The following is a 22,023-nucleotide window of genomic DNA, read 5'->3' as shown; positions in this document are numbered from 1 at the left end:
ATTTATACGACTGTTTAATGTGCCTAGAACAATAGGCATTCTTCAGGAGTACTATGCACTCGTATTTAAACATAGACAAGTGGATGCTATTGATCTAAAAAAGAGAGAAGTCCACTTATATTGTTATTGGTTAATAAAATTACTCGTGTTATTCTGAAAAATTCAGATAGAACAAATTTACGTTTACATGAAATGTTTAAGTCATAGTCACATATGTAACTTTTTTAAATGTTAAATTCTTTTAAAATACCAGTTGTAAGAAGTGCATGAAACATTAAGAAAATTTATAAGTTTCGACAAAGCAAAATTTGCTTAAAAAGTAGTTTTTACGATTTATTAAAACCGTATACTAATAAATAAAATAATTTTTTCATAATAAAAAATTTTCGGAGATAATATAACTGCCAGAAATGGTATTGTATGAGTTCAGATATTACTTACCTGCACTTCGGTTTCACATATAGCTGTAGTATTACGTGATTTTCTTGTCATCACTCCTAACTCTCCAAGAACATTGCTAACCGTCAAGCAGTCTTCCAACTGATCTTCACTAGAAAACCAATGAAACGTGTCTGTGTTTGCCAGAGTTCCATCATAACTTCCAATAACGGTGCCTTTGACCTGAGAGTGAAAATGAAGAACTGTAAGTCTGAAGAATAAAATTGCTTGTTTTATTATATTTTTTATGCTGACGCCAGATACGACAATTACTCTGCTTGAATGTAAATTGAAGGTTGAGAGACAAGTATAAATAAAATCTTCTGCGTACATTCGGGGACGGCTACATAGGAGTTGACAAGATATGGAGAACACAAAAACCACCGTATTTAGCACGACAGGCTTGAATCATGATCAAGTCAAACGCGTGCAGTATAGTACCTTCGCCTTTGATCACTCAGCTACGGCGGTACGTATCAACCTTGCACCTGAATTTCTGTTAAATGAATGCTGACTGGATGATGATGATGATGCACGTGTTCAAATTTTTTTTGAAGAAATAGATAACAAGACAAGACTGGGGTCTTAGAGGTCAAACCTTACGACTTCACTATAATTGTGTGTTTTTGTCGATAATTTCTTATGGAGCTGGTGCATGGGGCTTTAGAGCTAATAAAGTTGCTGTAGTAAAGCAACTGTTACAAGCACCTCCTGACCATGTCAAGAGCTTGTCGAACTACCTCCACCATTGCTCTTCAGGTTTTGCTTGGGAAACTACCTGTCCATTTTGAAGTTCAGTACCGCTACCTTAAGTATCACCTTTTGAAGAAAATACCATTGACCTATGATAACATCCAATTAGATCTAAGTGCTCCCATTAAGACTGAGAAGACAAGATTAAGGCAAATTTTTATTGCAAAATGGCAGCAGGAGTGGTCTTCATCTGATATTGGTGCAGTCACAAGGGACTTTCTGCCTGTAGCAAGTGAAATTAAAAAGGAGGAGTTAAAGTGGTTTTCGCCGGGCTTATATGATATGTTTATATTAACTGGCCACGGAAGTATAAATACTAAACTTCACAAACTGGGACTTTCACCAACAATATCTTATTTGTGTGGCCAGGAAGAAACTGTTAACCATATTCTTCATCAATGTCATTATTATAACGATCTTCGACGTGACCTACTTAGTGTAGTTCCTAACTTGGACTCCAGCAACAATAAAATTCTGGTTGAATCTCAGACAGCTTTTAATGCTATGAATGTGTTTGCTTCTCGTGCATTTAAAAGAAGAACCGAAATTAGGTCCAAGTTTTACTGTTCCTGCGATTTCTTGGATCCTTTATTGGATTAGGAAAGAAATATCTCTCATTTTTGATTGGATTCTATATTTGCAACTGATTAATATCATTAAGTGCTACACTATACTTTCCTGGATTTTATAATAGACTTGTTCTTGATGTGGAACTGTTTTCAGCAGAATAGATATTTATTGTATAAGGAATTTTGCTCTACTCTTCGAGATATTATTTGGCCTTTAGCGTTTCATAGTTTTTGGAATTAATATTTCTTTGTGAGTGACATGTGACCACTGTGACTTTTCATATTACAGATTTTTCCTAGTAACTCTGTTATTAACTATCTTGGATGATTATCTTAGACTTTTTGGGCTCTCTTAGAGCTTGTATTTAGGCAAGAACTTTTTAAAACATAATTTTGAACCCTGCCTAATGTGATCTCATCTAGGATTTGGACATGTATATTACTTTTGCGTTAACCCTGAAACATTTTATTTATTGGGCCAGGTTATGGCATTACCCTGGCATTACATTGGACGAATCTGTACATAGTGTATATTCTGCTGTGTTCCTGAAGAAGAGGATATTGTACATATTGCACATAGTGTCTTTCTGTGGAGCTTTTCAGAATTCGTGGAATTTGTTTTCACTGTGTTTTTTGTTAGAAGATCAATTATTTCTTCAACAACTGAAGACGTTCTGCCTACAAGGGGTTAGGCAAACTGTAAATTAAGACGTTTTGCTGATCCTAGTTCCTAGGATGGGATTTTCCATGAGATAGGTCTCCATGGTTAGAGAAGTTAGTCCACTTCTCCACTTCTTCCTACTTTATTCTTGATTTACTTCTTCTCACTTCTAACTATTGGAGAGTCCCTCTGTTGATTCTCCTCTATTCTATCCATTTACCTCCCCCCCAGATCCCAAACTTCTCCCTCTGTATTCCTCTTTTTCCACTTCATTCCCTTTTTCGGGCACTCTCAGGTGTTATGCCCTGGGCTTGCCCAGCAGGAGATAATTGATCCTGGCCGCCTCCACGTGGCGGGGATGGGGGGTGAGACGTAGTGACCAGGTGTTACTGCTTCTTACATGCTAAGAGCCAGGTACCGGCCGATAACATAACAACAGAACACATCATAACACTTACACGTCCAACACACTACATACAATTGGCCGGTTTTGGCATAAGCTTCAACACAAGAAGTACAATAGCGGCTTATGGGGGAAACCCTGGGATCCGCCACAACAACACATGAATATCCCTGAATATCCCTGAAGAAATAGATAAAATCAACAATGCTAATTTGGAAAGATGTTCATGGAAATATCTACAGAATAGGCATGCAGCAGAAACTGGAAGTCTCTGGGATAGGAAGTGGAATGAGTTTGTTATTGTTGTTAGGTTTTAGGAGCATCAGCAAGTAAGGCCATATTGCTCCTTATAATAATGTCTGTAAATTGTGTGTGTTTTGTTAGGTTTTAGGAGCATCAGCGAGTAAGGCCATATTGCTCCTTATAATAATGTCTGTAAATTGTGTGCGTTCGATTTTCTGTTTGCTGAACAAAAAACCCGAGTTTCCGGATGAAAAAATCCATACTACCCTCGCCTGAGACCGACTAACTCAGCCACGTCTTCCATATGCAACAGTATCAAAAGCTTTCCCAAAATCCAAGTATATGATATAAAAATTATTTTTTGCATCCAGTTCCTTTGTGACCACATCATAGTATCAAATCAAATTGGTCAGACAAGACTTCTCCTTAACAAACCCATTCTGTGTCCGAGCTATAACTGAAGTCTTGTCTAGATGATCCTGCAATGCTTCTTGTAGAAATAGCTTGACGCATATCCTCAAAGTACTTCTAAAAGACGGAGCCCTACCCTCAACCCTTTTTCAGGACAAAATCCTGCACACCACTGCAGTCTTTCTGGTGCAAATGCACAGATTTTGTGGTGTAGGTCAATGATTTAAAAACATTTATTTATTCTTGAAGTGCAAGCAAAAAAAAAAAAAAAACACTTCATTCATTCATTGACATTTCAGAGGCTCGAAGAGATGTACTATGGATCTTCCTTAAGTCCATCGGGCTAGAAATTAATTAACAAGAAACAATGCAGATTATAGTTACTAAAATGAAATAAAAAAATAACATCAAGTAGAATTTATATTCTGCTACCTAACTTAATAATCCTGATTTCCGATATTTGAATATCAGGATAAGGGGGAAAAGCTGTATAAATCCTCTCAACTAGCAAAGATGGCCGTTATACGAAGGGAAACGGACTGCAGTGGTCACTCTACAGTTCTCCATTATTTTCACTGCGTGTTGTAGGTAATGATTAATAGAATTTCCCCCATAAGCCGTTTTAAGGATTATAAGTTTACTAATCCCGATATGTTGCTGTTAAAACTAGGAAATATTTGGTTATCCATATATGCTAAAATTAGACTATTTATTAACGACTATTTATAATTATTAAATTTTACCAATTTAACTTTAGCAATTATCAATAGAAACAGATGCTCTTACCTTTACTAGTCCTACTGTAATGACATAGATTCCAGTTGGGGGTCCTCTATTAACGCCAATTATCCATCCTTTCGGAAATTTAACAACTCTAGCTTTTTCCTAAAATTAAATACAAAAACAATGAGTTGTACGATTACAGCCGGGTTAATGTATCTATGTTGTAAAATCGATGTCAATTTTAGGCTTCCTTTGTAATGTTGTGTTTAATAAAATCATTCTAAATTCCGATTTTTAGTTTATTATTATTCGAAAAATAAATAAATAAAAGAGAACTGAGCATTTCTGGGAAATACGAGGAGAGAATTGCACGGTAAATTGCGAATTTCAGGCGCAATAACCTAAGTTTATAATAGTCGTCTTTATAAAAGGAAAATTAAATTCCAAATGTAGTTTTAATAGTCTGATACATTGCGAAAGATCTAAAAGCTGGCGTAATCTAATTATTGAATTCTGTAATTTTTTTAAAAAAGTGTAATAATTTGGTAAAAGTTAGCGTAATTTAATTATTTCAGTTCAATAATTAAAAAAAAAAACTAATAATTTACTTTGAGTCCTTATAACTTAAAACAAGCACTGATGTTGTAATTAGCAACCAGTAAAGGAGAAGTTACCTTCATGAAAATATAAATATCTTCACTTCCTGACACCCATTCTATATTTTTTAGAAGTTCGACAGGTGGCGCTGGTAGAAAACTTGTTGGTGCATTTAGAAGTCTTTTCATGCGCTTCTCAATTACCTGGGAGTTTAATTGAAATAAAATTTATATAGGTACTTTAAAACAATAGTTAATTAATAATTACACAAAAACTACTCATAAGTTTAAATCAATTATAATTTAATTAAATATATTTATTTTAATAAATAACAATGATAATTAATAATCGCTCATTTTACGACTTTTTTTTACGACACAGAACTATCTCACCGATCATCGCTCAAAAGCTAGTAGTAGTAGAGTAATTCAATTCTTGCATGAATATTACTACACTGGTGTGCAAAATTTAAGGACCAGTCAGGTTTTCACCTGTAGCTTCTCATAGGACCTGGATATGGGAAAAGCATACCAAAGGAACCTCGTGAGCTGCAGAAATGATGAAAGAAACAACAGGGACACAACAACGGAAATAAAACGCTACAGAGGGATTTTATTCAAAAATGCAACATAGCACTGGCTGCCATGATACAGATGCATCACTACCAAAGATGGAACTGTAAGAACAAAATTCTTACACTTATCCTAGCGAAGGTTATGTTATAAATATAATAACATAACAGGAAGAAAAATATATATATATTAAATAATATTATTTACATAGGATGATTTTAAGCTCAGATTGCGATCGCTCTGTACCATACAGTCAAGTAGGGGAGGATTAACGTAACAACGGGGGGGGGTAGCAGGACGGTACACAAGACAATGGGAGCACTGGAACACTAGTACAAAGGGAGCACCGCAAGGCCAGTTCATGGTCGCATAAACAGAAAGTGAGCAACTCTTTGGAAGAAGAAGAACAAGGGAACCGACTCCCCCTTGTGGAGAGAAAGATTTTAAGAACTAAGAGGGTGAAGAAAACCCTGGATGCGATATACACTATGTAGAAATAGCTAGCCGCTAGATGAAACAGACCGACTCCTTGAGCACTTACTAATTTCAAGGAGCGGTAGAGAAGAAACAGAGGAGACTAATAGCGGTAAGTGAATGATCACAAGGAAATATCTAGAAATTTCTAGACGCCCTGTAGTTCATCGAAGTTGCTGGAAATTTGTAAACAGGAAGTTACCCCAGGAGAGGGAAGGGCCAAGAAAAACGGAAGAAGTGGGAGAGAGCGAATGAGAATAATGAGATGATGGAGAACGAACGACGATTGGATCAAAATAGAATGAGCGGCTGAAACAAAAGGCAGATGCAAGAAAGGAGGTAAGAAGGTTTTTTGTGGGAGAGTTGTGAGTTTTGGCAGTGTGGAAGTTTAGAGAGTTCCCGTGGAGATGCCTGAGTGATGTGCGGCTGGAAAGAAATCCCGAGAAGTGCCGGGAGAATCGCCAGAAGGTAGCGGACAGAGTAATGAGTTGTTGTTTAAGAGTTGTTGGAATAGGAAGGAGATAACCGTTGTAAGATGGAAACACCTATGCTGGAGCTGAGAAAAAAAGGATCGAAAAAGCCTCGATATAGCAAGATAAGGAAGAGCTACATAGCCAGGCTTCTTAATAAAGTAGTAAGAAGAGTCCTGATAATTCTATTATGCTACCCAATTTCGTCGAACTGATCAGACGCCCAAAAAGCAGGCCGGAGCAACTTATTTAATAGCCGTATGGAAAGAAGAGCGAGTTCCTGAACGTAGGAGAATCCCTGTAGATGAACAGCAGTACTTTGCCGATGAAAAATTCCAGTTAGAGCCTGATGATGCCCTATGCTGTTGATGATGAGTCGCCCCTGAACTGAGAAAAGGTAGTGTAAAGAGTGATTCCCTAAGTTAATATGTAAGTACGAGATAATAATTTTAAGCTAGATTTGAAGAGAAGGACTTTAGAAAAATGTTTATTTAGTTGATAGTAGATTTGAAGAGAAGGACCTTTAGAAAAATGTTTATTTAGTTGATAGTAGATTTGAAGAGAAGGACTTTAGAAAAATGTTTATTTAGTTGATAGTAGATTTGGTATTGATTAGTATAAAAGGAAGAAAAGGGTTCATAGATGTATGTACTTCATCTCAAGGATTAGTTAAAGCAAGGAAGATTTAGATACATGTACTTGAGACTGGTATGTTCTAAGTTAAGAAGTAAAGGTGTTCTATGTACTTGAAACGTTACAAGATATTAAGATTGAATTATTTTGGAAGGGATAAATTAATGAAAGATTATAGCGGGGATTTATAAATCTAGGACAATATCCATAGAGGTGTTAAGCCCACTGCTGTAATTCCAGTAGGGAAGTTTAACTGTTAGAAAGTAAAAATAATGTTATGAGATGTAACCTAAACCAGAAGGAGAAAAAGCAGAAAGACACGAAGAGACATATTATATCATTTGCTATTAATTTTACATCTTAACACACATATAATGCCAGTTATTAACATTATACCAATTGATGTTGTATGATACAATTCTTTAATGTATATATTGTGAAATAAACAAATTTGTATATGTTTATCATGTGTAGTATTGAGTCATTCTGAATACTCAGCCAGTCCAGAGGAGACATACAAGAACTATTATTCCCCCAGAATCTGTGATCTTCTGTGCAGTATACAAGTCAGGTGTTAACGTGGAGGGTGGTAAATTAAGGGGGAAATTTAAGTGAGAAATACAAAGTTAAAAGAGGTGGTCTGGAAGGTAACGGGATTTATTATTAAAGAATATAAATAATTAAAAATAAAAAAAAAATAATAATAAATAATAATAATAATAAAAGAAGAAAATATTATCCCCCCAGAATATCTATTCTCTAAATAACACCCCCCCACAGAACAAAGGGAAGAGGTGGTCCTCAGTAGGAGATATGGCCACCCCTAATGTTGATGCAGGCTTTGCACCGCCTGTACCTACTTAGAATAATGTTGTTGATAAGTTCTTGCGGTAACATCGTCCATTCCTCTGTCAGCGCCATCTTCAGCTGGTGAACATTTTCTGGTGGGTGTGGACGTGCCGCTAGGCGTCTCCCAGAACGTCCCATATGTTTTCGATGGAATTTTGATTGGCGGAAGGGGCAGCCAATCCATACGAACAATGTCCTCACTTTCCAAAAGCATATCAACAGTTGCAGTGCGATGGAGTGTGGCGTTATCATCCATAAACACGAACTCGGGGCCAATGGTACCTCGGAACAGACGAATATGGGGAAGGATTACCTCAGTACAGTAGCGTGCACCGGTTACAGTACCGCCTTACAGCATCTGGAGTTGTGTACGTCCATCCAAAATAACCCCTCCCCAGACGAGAACACCTCGACCGCCATATCGGTCCCTTTCAATGATGATTCCGTGTGATACCGTGTGCCAATCTCTCGCCAGATTAGCTGACGTCCAGAATCGCTGCTGAGACTGAATCTACTCTCATCAATAAAGAGTACCCTAAGTAAAGATTTTGTGGTTGTAACCTTCTCGAAATAGTATTGGTCTTTAAGTTTTGCACACCAGTGTAGTACCCAATGAAACATATAAGAATGTGGCTTTGAAGGTGAAAGACGCAATCGTCCCTTAGAAAATTCACAATAAAAGCAGGCTCATTTTTGAATGCTATATAATTTTGAAGTCATTGTGCAAGGCCTGGACATTTACTTGCCTTGAGCATTGTTAAGCATTATGGGTTTCTGAGAAACGAAATTTTTCACGGCCCCCTTCGTAAGTTCATCACTTTTTACATTACTTTATTTATCAAACGAAATAATCCTCATGGCAAGTTGAGACTGATAAAACTGGTTGATCTAGATCTTAAAGATGATTCCCATTCATGTCGGATCCGGTATTCAATTTATTACAATGTCAGTACTTCTATGGTGTGAAGAAGAGTGTAAGGAGACGTCGTCAGACTTTCAGACATGGAATTCTACAGTCTACGAGCTAACTAAACTCATTAAAAGTTTGTTTTTATTTAACTTACCGAAATCAGATCAGTGTAAACACCGTCCTCCAATAATCCTGCTTCTTTAAGTTCATTTAGTTCCGTCCTAGCATTGTTTAGCACTTGGCGAGCAGCATGACGACTCTTCACAGCTACAGCAACACTGGGATGTTCCTGTTGAAGTCTCGCTAGCTCTTTCACTATCTGAAACAAGATGAACTTTTTAAAAATTAGTGCAAAGTTAGGTTTAGTATTTAGTCCGTGAACAATCCGTTGAAATGGAAAGTTATACACAACTCCCTCCCCCCAGGAAATTTATTAGAAATAGCTCATGATGATGTGTTGACTGTGATTTAACAGATCTATAAGAAGAGCTATAGTACCTCGGTGAGGTTATTATAGGTTACTATCGGAAATGTAGGGCAGCATTATTGATTTCACAAGAGGCTTGATCATACGTGATCATGGAACGGGAGCACTGTTACTGGCAGTAGCGAATGTAACGATGTAGATGAGAATATGGATCTTCGAACAGTGAATACTATGGGGCAAAACCAGCAACGAGAAGAGGAAAATGCTCCACGACTGCAATTACAGATATCTGGATCACAATTATTCTTGTGTGGGAATTATTCCCTCGTTATTCTACAGAACCTTGACTGGAGGGTTTAATCGATCGTTCTTGAAGGCCAGACTCATTCCAGAATGCTGATTGATGTTGTATCGGACAGCGACGGACTGCTCCAAGACGACAACGCTACAGCACACGAATTGTGCAGGAATGATTTGCAAGCACTACAGTGATATTCAGCAATTGTTATAGTCCACACGGTCGTCGGACTAGAATGTCATCCAAAATCTGTAGGATCACCAGGAATAACGACAACCTAGGCAACTAACGAATCTGACGGATTTAAGGTTCATTCTTGAAGTGTAATGGAATAAAATGATCCGGGATACCTGTGCGCACCTACACGAATCCATGTCACGATAGATTGCCGTTGTCACCGCTGCGAAAGGTGGACCTACTATTAGATACGTTTTCTAATACTTTGGTATGGTAGTGCGTAATGCAACTAATGGCGACCGGTGTGATAAGTTTTTTTTCGAAATACAGAATTTCATATTCGTATTTTATGCTACTATTTCAAAGCATTCGATGAAATTATAATGGTGCGCACTCCTAGATAATGTCGCAGAACTGAGAAATTTCGATAGCCGGAACACAAACAGACAAAACGGGGTAATAAAAAATATATATAAATACTGTATACATAAATATTGGCAAACAAATAAATAGGTTGATAGACATATTATCGAGAAGAAAGAAGGAAAAAAATAAACTAAATACAATTGTATATATACAAGTACATGATCGAAAGTTACTCACTTCAAGTCTGTTCTCTTCGCTGGTGCATCTCAGTTGCTGAGCGACCTCGGGATAGGGAGCAATGTTATCTACCATCTTTATTACCTCTTCCTCGCCGTTAAGGAAGCCACATCCAATATCATATCCAGCATATAACTGTTGGTTTATCCGGGAATTTACAAAGAGTATTAATACATTGGCAAGACACTGGAAAGTAATTAGTGATTGGTTTCAGTAGGATGCTCTTGTTGCAAATATATTTCATCATTAATCTTATTTATGTATTTAAATATAGAAGTATTTACCTTAACTAGCTTTAATATTAATGATACCGAAGAGTATTGAAAAGTGTTTGTTCTTGAGATTTAAATGCAAGCCCCAAACCAAGAATCACGTTGTCATCTGATAGGTATCAGTTTATGTAAAAGGTAAACTCCAATAAGAAATCTTACCTGACACAGTCTTAGCAATCGGAAAACCCTCGTGAGACGAACTATTCTGGAAATTAGAAGATAAAGCACTGATTTCTGAATCTCCTCCATCTGGTTGAAATGCAGAACTAAGCTTGCTATCAAGTCAGCTATTTGTATCAAGAGTACCACGAAGTCCAAACGATTCCATCGGTTATTCCAGTATCCTCGCCATCCCAGAACTACTACCTGAAATGGTAAAGCAGTTAAGAAGTATCTATTTTTTATCCCTGTATTCGCTTTATATTTTTTCGCGTTGCATCAATTGTCAAATATTCTTTCTGTTGCACTATACATTTCTGTAAATTAGTTTTATACTCTACTACGAGGTCGACAAGTAAATTATAATTAATCTTATATCCGTAAATATATTTTTTAAGTATACGAAATGGAATTTTAATTATAATTCAGATATATTTATTTTTCTCTTTTTTGGACATACGAAGTCTGGCGAGGGCGTATTAATTACCATTAAAATAAAAATGAGAGGAATACAGTAAGGTTATTGTACATATACTACGCTCCAAAATTTATCTAGACATACGTCGGTTTCACATTTACGTCACTTCTACTCACTTCAATAGGGTGTCGGTCCCCCTTCGGTCGCTATTACACACCCCACCCTCCTGGATAGAGCTTTACACCAACGAATGATATACTGCAGCAGGTACAGTGCTCCATTCCTTCTGCAGAACAGTAACCACTTTAGCTACTGATATGGACGTATTGGTGTGGCCCTCATCCGACGTTCTAGGTCATCCCAAAGGTTATAATCTGAATTCTGCGTCGGCCATTCCAACTTGTATGTTCACGTACGTCTATAAGTCATTTCCGAACAGCACTGACGGTACAGTATAGGGTATTATTCTGTCGAAACAAACATCGGACTGTATCAAAGCACTGATACATTGTATAGAGCACAGAATTATCCAAAATATTAAAGCAGGCTTCGGCGTACGTGGTTCTCTGCACAAACACGATCCTAGGCCATACCACGAGGAACAGTTTCCCACCATAACCCCACCTCCTCCAAACTTCAATGTCGGCACGATGCACTCCGGCAGCAGACGTTCTTCAGACATTCTGCACCGGCACATCTGATTGGAGTGGAGTTTTAGGATTTTGTTGCAATCAAATTTAATTTGATTACAATAAAATTTGACTGTAATCAAAGCAATTGATTTGGCTTAGCATGAGCTAAGCCAAATCGTTGATACGAAGAGACTTCAACTCCGTATACATGGTGAATATTTTTTCTACTGGAAACATTATTTTGATATCCATTAAAGGGGCGTTAGAAAATAATACTTAGTAAAAGAAGTTGGAAGGCGCTGGGCTCAAGAGAAGTTGATAACCACAAAATTCCGTATCCCTCCGTAAAAAGTCATGACTGAACCCTAATAGCCAACGACGCACTTCACACTGAACATGCACGACTGTGTTGAAGTGTGTATCAGAAAGAATCCGCAATTATTCGAATTTATGTGCCTGTTTGACAGAAGGTACTGCTCCTGATGTCATTTGTGCAGCTCGTTGAGGATCTGTCACTCCATGCTTCATCAAAGATGGTCACGCGCTCATTCTCGAATTCATTACTAAAAATAGACCTGCTTCATTAACATCACATTCTCTCCATAGACAGATACAAGTTCTCGATGAATTTTACCTGGTTTTGTCACTTTTGCAAGCAAAAACCGAATTACTGATCGCACTTCCACACGGGACCATATGTCTAATGGCACCACCATTTTGCTTTTCCTGCCAAATGTAAACAATCAATAGCATTGCCAGTTCATTGCGGTTTTCAGAAATCCTATTCTGGTACCTCATTTGGCGGATAATTGCACAATGGTGTGGTTAAAAGTCTTCTCACAAATACCCTTACCTTACTCTTCGGAATACCCCAATATATATAATAATCATGCGTTTATATATGTTCCCAGTTTATAATGGCCCTAGGCATATGCCTATCTCCACCTAATGTCTCTGTGAAGTAAGAATCTCTGTAAAACGGGCCTGACATCGTATTAATGTGTGTGTGTGTGTGTGTGTGTGTGTGTGTGTGTGTGTGTGTGTGTGTGTGTGTGTGTGTGTGTGTGTGTGTGTGTGTTATCTATGTCAAGCCACTTTGTTACAAGGGAGCAGCTGTCTCCTGGACAGCCGATTCCTGGTGTCCGTCCGGCGGCACGTGGAGTCGGGTATATTCCAGTAGTCTGTGCTATAGCGTAAAGTCTCCCATCCACCGGTGGGTGTACCATACCCGTGGATGCCAGCAAATTCCATACTCAGGGTGCCCAATCCTGAGTACTAGCAAAAAAATAATAATAATAATAAATAAAATAAAAAATAAATAAATATATAAAAAAATAATAAAAATAATAAATAATTAATTAAAATTACAATCATGAGTTTAGTAATTCTTATTCTGTCCCTTTCTTGCTCATGATTAAATCGTCCTCAAGTTTGGAAACTTGAAGATGATGGGATTAGAATGTTTCGCTGTGAAAGAAGAATACAGCCATTAAGAAATCCATTGAGAGACAATTTTCTCATTAGCTCGTTAATATGTTTGTTTAATTTAAGATTAGTTTCAGTCTCAACTTTTGACCATCTCTGCTCCCACTTCTGTCTAAACCAGATGGTTCTGTCACTTCAGCCAAGGATAAAGCCAACCTGCTAAAATCCCATTTTTCTTCCAACTCATCTGTTAATGATCTTGGTAAAACACCTCCCACCATTCCCAGCACACTCCATTCAATGCTTCCTGTAGTCTTCCGTCAAAGGATGTCAGAAGAATTTTGACGAATCTTGATGCTAAGAAGGCTCTAGTTCCTGATGGTATTTCTCCACTTCTTCTCAAAACCTGCGCTCCTGAACTTGCTCCTGGTCTTTGTCGTCTTTTTTCACTTTCTTATTCCAAAAGTGTTTTTTCCTTCTGCTTGGAAATTTGCTCATATCTAGCCAGTTCCTAAAAAGGGTGACAAATCCCTCCCATACAATTATCGCCCCACTGCAATTACTTCTACTCTTTCTAAAGTAACGGAGAAATCAATTAACCGCCAACTCTTAAACTACCTAGAAACCTTTTGTCTGATCAATGATCGCCAGTATGGATTCCGTCAGTGTCGATCCACTGGTGATATTCTGGCTTATGTTACCCATTTATGGACAAATTCAATGAAAAAGTTCGGTAAAATACAAGCATTTGCTCTTGACATCTCAAAGGCTTTCGATCGTGTTTAGCATAAAGGTCTTCTAAACAAGCTTCCATCTTATGGTTTTCCAACTGTTTTTTGTAATTGGTTAACCAGTTTTCTCTCTGATCGCTCACTGAGAGTGATGGTAGAGTGCTCTCTGTCTTCTAACTTCTCCACTAATTCTGGTGTCCCCCAAGGTTCAGTTCTTTCAATCACTCTTTTCCTCCTGTGTATTAATGACCTTCTTCCATTGACCGGAAATCCTATTCATAGTTTTGCTGATGATACCACGTTGCATTTCACTTTCCAGTTTGAGAAACCTCGCCCTGCTCAATCAGCTTCAACTTCTCGAATGTCCGCTACCAATTCATTAAATGCCGATCTTCAGGTATTTCTCCAGTGGGGCAAAAACAACTTAGTTGATTTCAATCCTTATAAAACTCATTCCTGTCTTATATCTCACAAAAAGGATTCTTCTGATCCTATGCTTATCTTTGGTGACACTCCGATTTCTAGGCAAGATAATATATCTCTTTTGGGGATTACCCTAACTTTGAATCTCTCTCTCTTGGCACAAGCACATTACAATATTGCTTCCTCTGCATCTAAAAAACTTGGTTTTCTCTTTCGCTCTCGGCGTTATTTTGCTTCCAAACAGCTGTTCACTCTGTACAAATCGCAAATTCGCCCTACCATGGAATATTGTTCCCACATCTCGGGCGGTGCCCCTCAAACCTCTTTCAGGCTTCTAGGTCCCATTCAGAAGAGGGCAATTAGGTTAATTAATGACTCATCGCTAACAGTCTCTCCACTCTCTGTCTCATAGACGTTCTGTTTCTGCTGCATGCCTTTTCTACAGATACTTCCATGGGCAATGTTCTTCTGAATTGGCTTCTATAATTCCCACTCTCTCTTTCAAAACAGTCCGAACACGTGCCACCACCAGCCAAAATCCGTTTACTGTCCAACTTCATACTCATAGAACCAACTTTTTACCTTCCTCGTTTATTCATTCAACTGCCGTTTTCTGGAACAACCTTCCTTCACACCTATTTCTCGAAAATTACAGTCTACAGAAGTTCAAGTCTAATGTCAACAAATATCTTCTTTTGTCTTCTCAACCACCAACCCAAGCACGGTACTAACTACTATGGGTTCTAATACTTTTCGTTTTTGGGATTTGCATAAAAAAAAAAAAAAAGTCTGTACAACCCGCACGGATATTTTTCTGTTCTCATTAATTAAAGTTTACCTATCGCAAGCTTATTTATTCAAGTAACCTATAAACAGTGAAGAGAGTGAAATAAAATTTATTGTTGCATGTAAACTTTAGTTTTTATTGGGTTTAAATGCTTAACCTTAAATGCTTAACCTTTAAATGCTTTAGTTTAAATGCTTAACCACATTTTTTCAGTTTGATAAATTATAAATTGATATATTTTTTATATCACATTCTGATTTTCAGTGCTGTGTGTCGCGAAATTCTTTAATGAAGATAAAGATTGATCACATGCCCTAACTTTCATGTGATCATAGGCTGGTTTGACGACTAGAATTATCCAAAGCGATGGCCGCAGTTCTGTTGCTCTTTATCTACACTGGTGTGGTAAAAAAACAGTATAAAAAATTTATAAATGAGGTGAAACGATTTTAACATGGCGCATGCATTTCACTTTTATATATTTATTAAAATATAAAAGAATAACATTAAAATATTATATTAGTATTATGTGATATTTTAATTTTTCTCTCTTTTAAGGTCCGTAGTATAACGAAGGACCTTTATAATGTCACTCGGTTGTCTGTCTGTCTGTCCGTCTGTCATAGCATTGTATCTCTGGAACCACTCAACCTATTGACTTGAAATTTTGCATGGGGGGTTGTACACCATGTGGACCAACATAACGCCATATTGATCGTTGTTAACAAAAATTTGTCTGAGAAATGGGGGCGGAGTAAAATGTGGGGGACAAAAAATGTCGACAACCTATAACTTATTATATACCGTTGGAAGGATCTCAACGAGTAGGTTTAAAATATAATTATAAAATATTTTTAAAATTAAAAATGGCCGCGCCAGACAGGAAAATGTGAGTAATTTTCGTATCTTCCCCTCTATTTCCGTCGCTAATGTAGCTAAAAATTTAAAAATCACATTAGCTATGCGTTATTCGATGCTTATCAAGGGAAAACTATTCCGATTGAAATCTATCATTTACTTTTTGTGTTAAAAGTAAAAAAACTATTTTTATTGCACTTCGATAGCGCGCTTCTTTGTACTAAGTAACTCTCCTTTTGGTGACAAAAAGGTTGCTAAATAGTTAGTTAATAATTCTATAAAGGTCATTTATAAATTTTGAGACGAGACGTATTTTTTAACAATTTTCAAAGCTGGAATTCGTCCCGGGGCAAGGAGGTACTCAGAGAGCCAGTGTTGAGGCGACGGCGGTGGTGGGGAGGCGCCTGCTCGAAGTCTTGCATGGCCTGCCAGTCATTTCTCCCCCAAGACTTCAGTCGCTTCTCCAGGAAGAAGTCGGAGTCGCTTCTCCCACCCTTGTCATTTACAACAACTGGAAAGACTCAAATAGACAACGTTTTCGTTAATTCCTCAGTTTTAGGCCAAGGTAATTTTATGCCGAGGTACTAGAAACTTTTTTCAGTTACCACAGAGCTCTCTATTCGAGATACTACACTAACGACCATTCGGGACTACGGACCCTTCATCCTGAGTGCCCGGCACTCAGTAGTTGACCGATTTATTTAATATTATTTGAGTATTACTGTGCATCACTGAACTTTTCTAACAAAAATGAATAAATTGAAATAAAATGAATTACTGAACTTTTCTAACAAAAATGAATAAATAAATAAAAATACCTTAAATGCTGCCTCCAGCATATAGAAGATCATAAATCCCATGTTCGTGTAGCAGAAAGTCCATCTGGCAATGTTATGGGTCTTTTCTAACTCGTGCAGATATGACACCATCTCCAAAATAATGAGAACCAGGTTCACAGCTACCACAACGTGCACTACTACCCTGGCCACAACGTGTTCTGTTACCTTAGACAATTTTTCCCGGTATCCGGACAAGGCCAATTTCATCTCACTCTGTGCGATGTCTTCACTCTGGTTCTTTTCTAGTTTTTTATTCTGAAATACAATAATTGTAAATATATATACAGTATATATATATATACTGTATATATATATATATATATATATATATATATATATATTGAGAGTTGTTTTTCGCTCACAGGTTACATGGTATCTCATATGAGTATATTATACAAAACAGTTGAGGCTGGAATAAATACTTCCCCATATTACACCACCAAAAACGCGGCGTCAGAGCCAATAAATATGGCTTTAGCAAATTTTTGACTACCAAATATTCCATAAACTGGTTATATATTGAAATAATCCTGATGTGAGAAAATTCATTATTGGAAAAATTTCGGTTAAAAGGAATGTTCCGAAACATTTTGTGGCTGGAAAGTAAGTAAAAGTAAAGGAACCCACAGTAATTAAGAAATATTGCAGACAGGGGAAAAGTTTTATATTGAATCATCGATTCAATACAAACTAAATACGCTAAATACGCACGGGAAATGCTAAAGTATTCGAAAGACAATAAAATCTGTTCAGAAATACCCAAGATCGGGCTCAGAAAACTGTTGCGGCCATTTTTAGTGGTATCTAAAATACCTAAAATGTGACATCTTGTTGGAATTATGTCTAAAAATTATTTTAATTATGTTGCATAGCAAAAATAACTGTCGTCTATTGTATATTATAAAAAAAATCAGAAATTCTTATGAATTTCTTAGTTATTTTTCATTTACCCTCTTTTCAACGAAAAAGAAAAAATTGAATAACTTTATGCTCCTAACGTCGTAACGCTTGTAAAAGGAACACGTGTTCATAGAACATTTTCTACTGAAAATTATTTAGCGAAATACGAGGTGTGGCTATTAAATAACTGCGCCCGCAACTGCAAAACAACAAGCGGCACTTATGAAGCAAAGGCAGAGCAGTTGACCTTGAATCTTGAGTGTGTTGGAACGTGCCAACACACTCATTCGCTTTGCAGTGAGACATGTTTTCATTACCTTGTGATTTTGCAATTTGCCAGAAAATTGACAGACAAAAGTACCAAACAACGAATCAACCTGAAATTTTTAATAAAACTAGAGAAAGCACCAACTGAAAGTTATGAGTTGTTATGTCAATTTTATGGGGAGCTCGCGTGTTTTAATGGCATAAAAAGTTTTATAAAAAGGGAGAATGTGGAAGACGATGAATGACCAGACCATCTGGTATCCATGAAAACTGATAAAAATGTGCACCGGGTAAGGACATTGATTAGAAGTGATCGTCATTTAAGCATTAAAACTGCATCAGGACTCAATATAGACAAAGAAACAGACAAATTTTAGCTGAAAATTTAAGCATGAGGAAACTGTGTGGCAAGATGGTGCCAAAAATTTTGAATGAAGATCAAAGAATCAGAAGACTTCAAGTTTGTGAACATGTTTTGGAAAAAAATTGAAGATGATCCAGACTTTTTGAGTGCAGTACTGTTGTTGTATGGTTTTAGGTGCATCAGCAACTTCGGCCATATTGCAACGTATGTAATATGTCTGTAAATGTGTGTGTATGTAATGTGTGTTCTGTGGACAATTTGCTGTTTTCTGGACGAAACACCCGAGTTTCCGGGAGAAAAAACCATGCTACTCTCGCCTGAGACCGACTAACCCAGTCACGTTGTGAAAAAGACCCATAAAAATTCCTCACTTCATTAACGGGATTCGAACTCAGGTCTTTTCTCAGATGGTGATTATACCAACTGTACTACCACGACAGCCTCTGCTTACTACGAACATACCCATTGTGCCATGTCTAATAGATCTACTGTAACCTGCCTACAGTCCTTATCACAGAAAATACTTCACGCCTGGAATGACAACGAAGATCTTCACACCATTTTTCTGGACATGAAATCTGCTTTCGACTCAGTCACACCCCTTCTTGCCTTACTTGAAAGATTCTACGGGATATCCGGAAACATGCTCGAGATCCTCAATAATCTGCTATCTAGAAAAACGCTTCACTTCACAGGCAATGGCATTACAGTCTGTAAAAGCGTCGAGGCAGGGATCCCACAAGGTGGCTCTCTCTCTCTCTCTCTCTCTCTCTCTCTCTCTCAGCCTTGCTATTTGCAGCAATACTCGTTCCACTAGTGGATCAAATTCCAGCGTTCCTATCGTATGCTGATGATATTGTACGCTACTTGCCATGCAAACGCCGCGTTGGTGATTTACAAGAAAGACAAACCTCCTCTGAATCTGTAAACAGCTACGTAAATACATTCTGTAAGTATTCAAAATTTTTTTGGCGTGCCAGTTAATCCAGAGAACTCAAACTATCTCATCTTGACTCCAAGTTGGATGACTTGGAGTAAAGATAAGATAGTCTGAGATACTGCATCTTTTCGACGTCCGAAATTGGTAGGAAATGTTCGAACTCCCATAGACAGTATTAAATTCATAGGAGTAATTCTTGATGTCAACCTCACCTATAAACAACAAATCCAAGTTCAGTATTCCAAATCCCTGAGAGCCTTCTGGGGAATGAAAATAAATCTGTGCAAAACGCACAATAAGCAAATAATCAGGAAATACCTCACAACTTACTTCTGTAGTGTGCTCTCCTATGCCGTGGAAGTTTGGTCTGCGGCACCACCCATTAGCCTCAGGAAACTATGGGGCCTTGAATTCTGAGTGCTGAAGTGGGAAAACTTGTGGTCGCACCAGATCTACACGACATCTAAATGTGCACTCTGCTCAAACCTGCAATACACGCCCACAGTCCACAGAGCCCATGTGCTAAAAATAAAGGTATTCCTTCATCTGTGCTCAGCTAGACATGATCACATCAACATTTGGAACATGGTTGGTTGTCGTTTGCCAGGCAGACATCTCCGCAGTACCCCCACCCTCCTTGTGCTCAAGGCTCCAGAAGTTACAGAATTGCAAGAGACACTTCCCAAATGTGACTCTGGACACTCTCAACTCGCTCAACATCGACATCGACCTGTGGTCAATTGACAAGGCATATCGCAATGGCATCTTGGCTTATCTTTCTGTTTGTAAAGGACAATTATGTAAGTACCGGTCTTAGCCGATGTCATTTCATGTTATGCTCAACTTGTAGTCTTTTTTCGTTTTAATTACTATTTCATCATTATTTTGATTATTATTTTTTTGTTTTTATTATTTATTATTATTTTTTTTTTCTAATAAAAAAATTACTTGTACAAACAACGTATTGTAAGATTCCTCTGGCTTTCCGCGTAAGGAATCACTATTGTATACAATTTATGTTAATAAAGAATCTTATTAATATAATTACTTGCAATGAAAGTTGACTACTCCAGTACGACTCAGAAACTAAAAGACAGTCAATGCAATGGAAGCCAAAACAATCCAACCCCCAGATAAAAAAAAGCAAGAATGTCAAAATCAAAAATGAAAACCATGCTTCTTGTTTTCTTCGATATTAAAGGAATTATTGCTCTGAATACATCCCACGAAATCAGATTGTCAGTCAAATATATAACGTTGAAGTTCTGACAAGGCTGCGTGAAAAAAATTCAAAGGAAGAAACTGTGGATCCCAGATCAAAAAAAGCAAGAATGTCAAAATCAAAAATGAAAACCATGCTTCTTGTTTGTTTTCTTCGATATTAAATGAATTATTGCTGCTGAATACATCCCACGAAATCAGACTGTCAGTCAAATATATAACGTTGAAGTTCTGACAAGGCTGCGTGAAAAAATTCAAAGGAAGAAACTCGAATTGTGGATGGATGACTGGGTGCTCCATCAAGACAATGCTTTAGCATACAACGCGCTCTCTCTTCGCTAGTTTCTGGCCAAAAAACAAATCTCTGTGTGTGTGAATATGCACCCTATTTTCCGGACCTAGCCCCCTTTTGACTTTTTTTCTCTTCCCTAAACAGAAAAGTGTACTTAGGGAACCCATTTTCAGTCCACTGAAAACATTCAGGGAAAAAAAACCGACCAAAGTGTTATTTTAAACGACCAAAGTGTTAGAAGGACATACAGAGATGACTTCCAGAAATGTTTCTATGCTTGGAAGGAATGTATGGAATGGGTGTGCAAGCCCAAGGCATTGAAGGCATTTTGAAGAGGATAACTTGTAAGGTACGAAATATTTCATTATATTTATTTTATTGCAACAGTATTCAATAACGACACTGTTGCACCTTGTACCTTGTGTTTTCAGAAATGAGTAAGTAAATAAATGAAATTCTATTGTCTAATTGAATGTAACGTGACTTGTGCTGAAATGAATACTTTCAAGCCATAGTGAGCAACTGCAGTGTCATTTGTAAATCATATACCCTGGACCGAGAGTTGCGCCTCAGGCATACCATCGCTAATGGTGTAGGATGGCAGTGGTTTTGATTCCAATCTATGCAGGGCTACTGGGATGTTTAGAATTAAAATATAGTTTGTTAAAATGCTTATTTTATGACAAGAAAACTATGAAAAAAAAAAAAAGAACTGAAATAAGTGGGCATTTTCCCAGGAGATTTTTTTAAACAATAATTTTAGCTCTTTAACACTTTTTTCATATCATTTAATCATATTTTGGAACAATAAAGACTTTAATAGGTACATTTTATTATTTAACATAATATAATTCAGTATGGTTGGTTTCTTAGTTGTCTGGAGAAAATGTTTTGTGAATCGACTACTTTACTAATAGAATATCAAAATTGGAGTGATCTGCATCGTGTATTATATCTATACAATTGTGTAGTCACAGGCCTATTTGTATGCTGTGTATGCTGAAAACTCAAAATTAACTCAAATGAAAAAACGTTGACCTGTCTATGACTGATATCAGATAACTAGAGCATCGATATTAGAAGTTTTTTGCAGTTTCCGACGTCTCAAAATGTACGGAACTGATATAATTAGTTTGTTAGTAATAACAGCTGGCATTGTTATGGGTGAGTTTAGAGGTAAAATGGATTTTCAGGTATATTCATATTGATTTCCAGGTAAATTGCTTTTATCTTAGGTGACTCAGTGATAAAATTTCTTTAGGGAAAAAGTTGGCTCTTTTATAC

The 22,023-nt window shown here is 37.2% G+C and overlaps 1 protein-coding gene across 1 annotated transcript in view; it reads right to left on the bottom strand.

Moving 5' to 3' along the window:
- LOC150088579 (sperm-specific sodium:proton exchanger-like) overlaps window positions 1–22,023 on the bottom strand; it is a 93,751-nt gene that overhangs the window by 23,811 nt on the left and 47,917 nt on the right. The window contains exons 13-19 of the mRNA XM_090370238.1: window positions 16,735–17,010; window positions 10,643–10,849; window positions 10,212–10,397; window positions 8,861–9,025; window positions 4,876–5,001; window positions 4,265–4,363; window positions 442–621 (exon numbers count right to left, since the gene is read on the bottom strand). Coding sequence (XP_090226364.1) covers window positions 442–621; window positions 4,265–4,363; window positions 4,876–5,001; window positions 8,861–9,025; window positions 10,212–10,397; window positions 10,643–10,849; window positions 16,735–17,010 — 1,239 coding nt within the window. The remainder of the gene's footprint in view (window positions 1–441; window positions 622–4,264; window positions 4,364–4,875; window positions 5,002–8,860; window positions 9,026–10,211; window positions 10,398–10,642; window positions 10,850–16,734; window positions 17,011–22,023) is intronic.

Source organism: Mastigoproctus giganteus, chromosome 3, assembly GCF_048544385.1.
Source record: "Mastigoproctus giganteus isolate SK-2022 chromosome 3, ASM4854438v1, whole genome shotgun sequence".
NCBI lineage: Eukaryota > Metazoa > Arthropoda > Arachnida > Uropygi > Thelyphonidae > Mastigoproctus > Mastigoproctus giganteus.
This window is presented reverse-complemented; position numbering and strand designations above follow the sequence as displayed.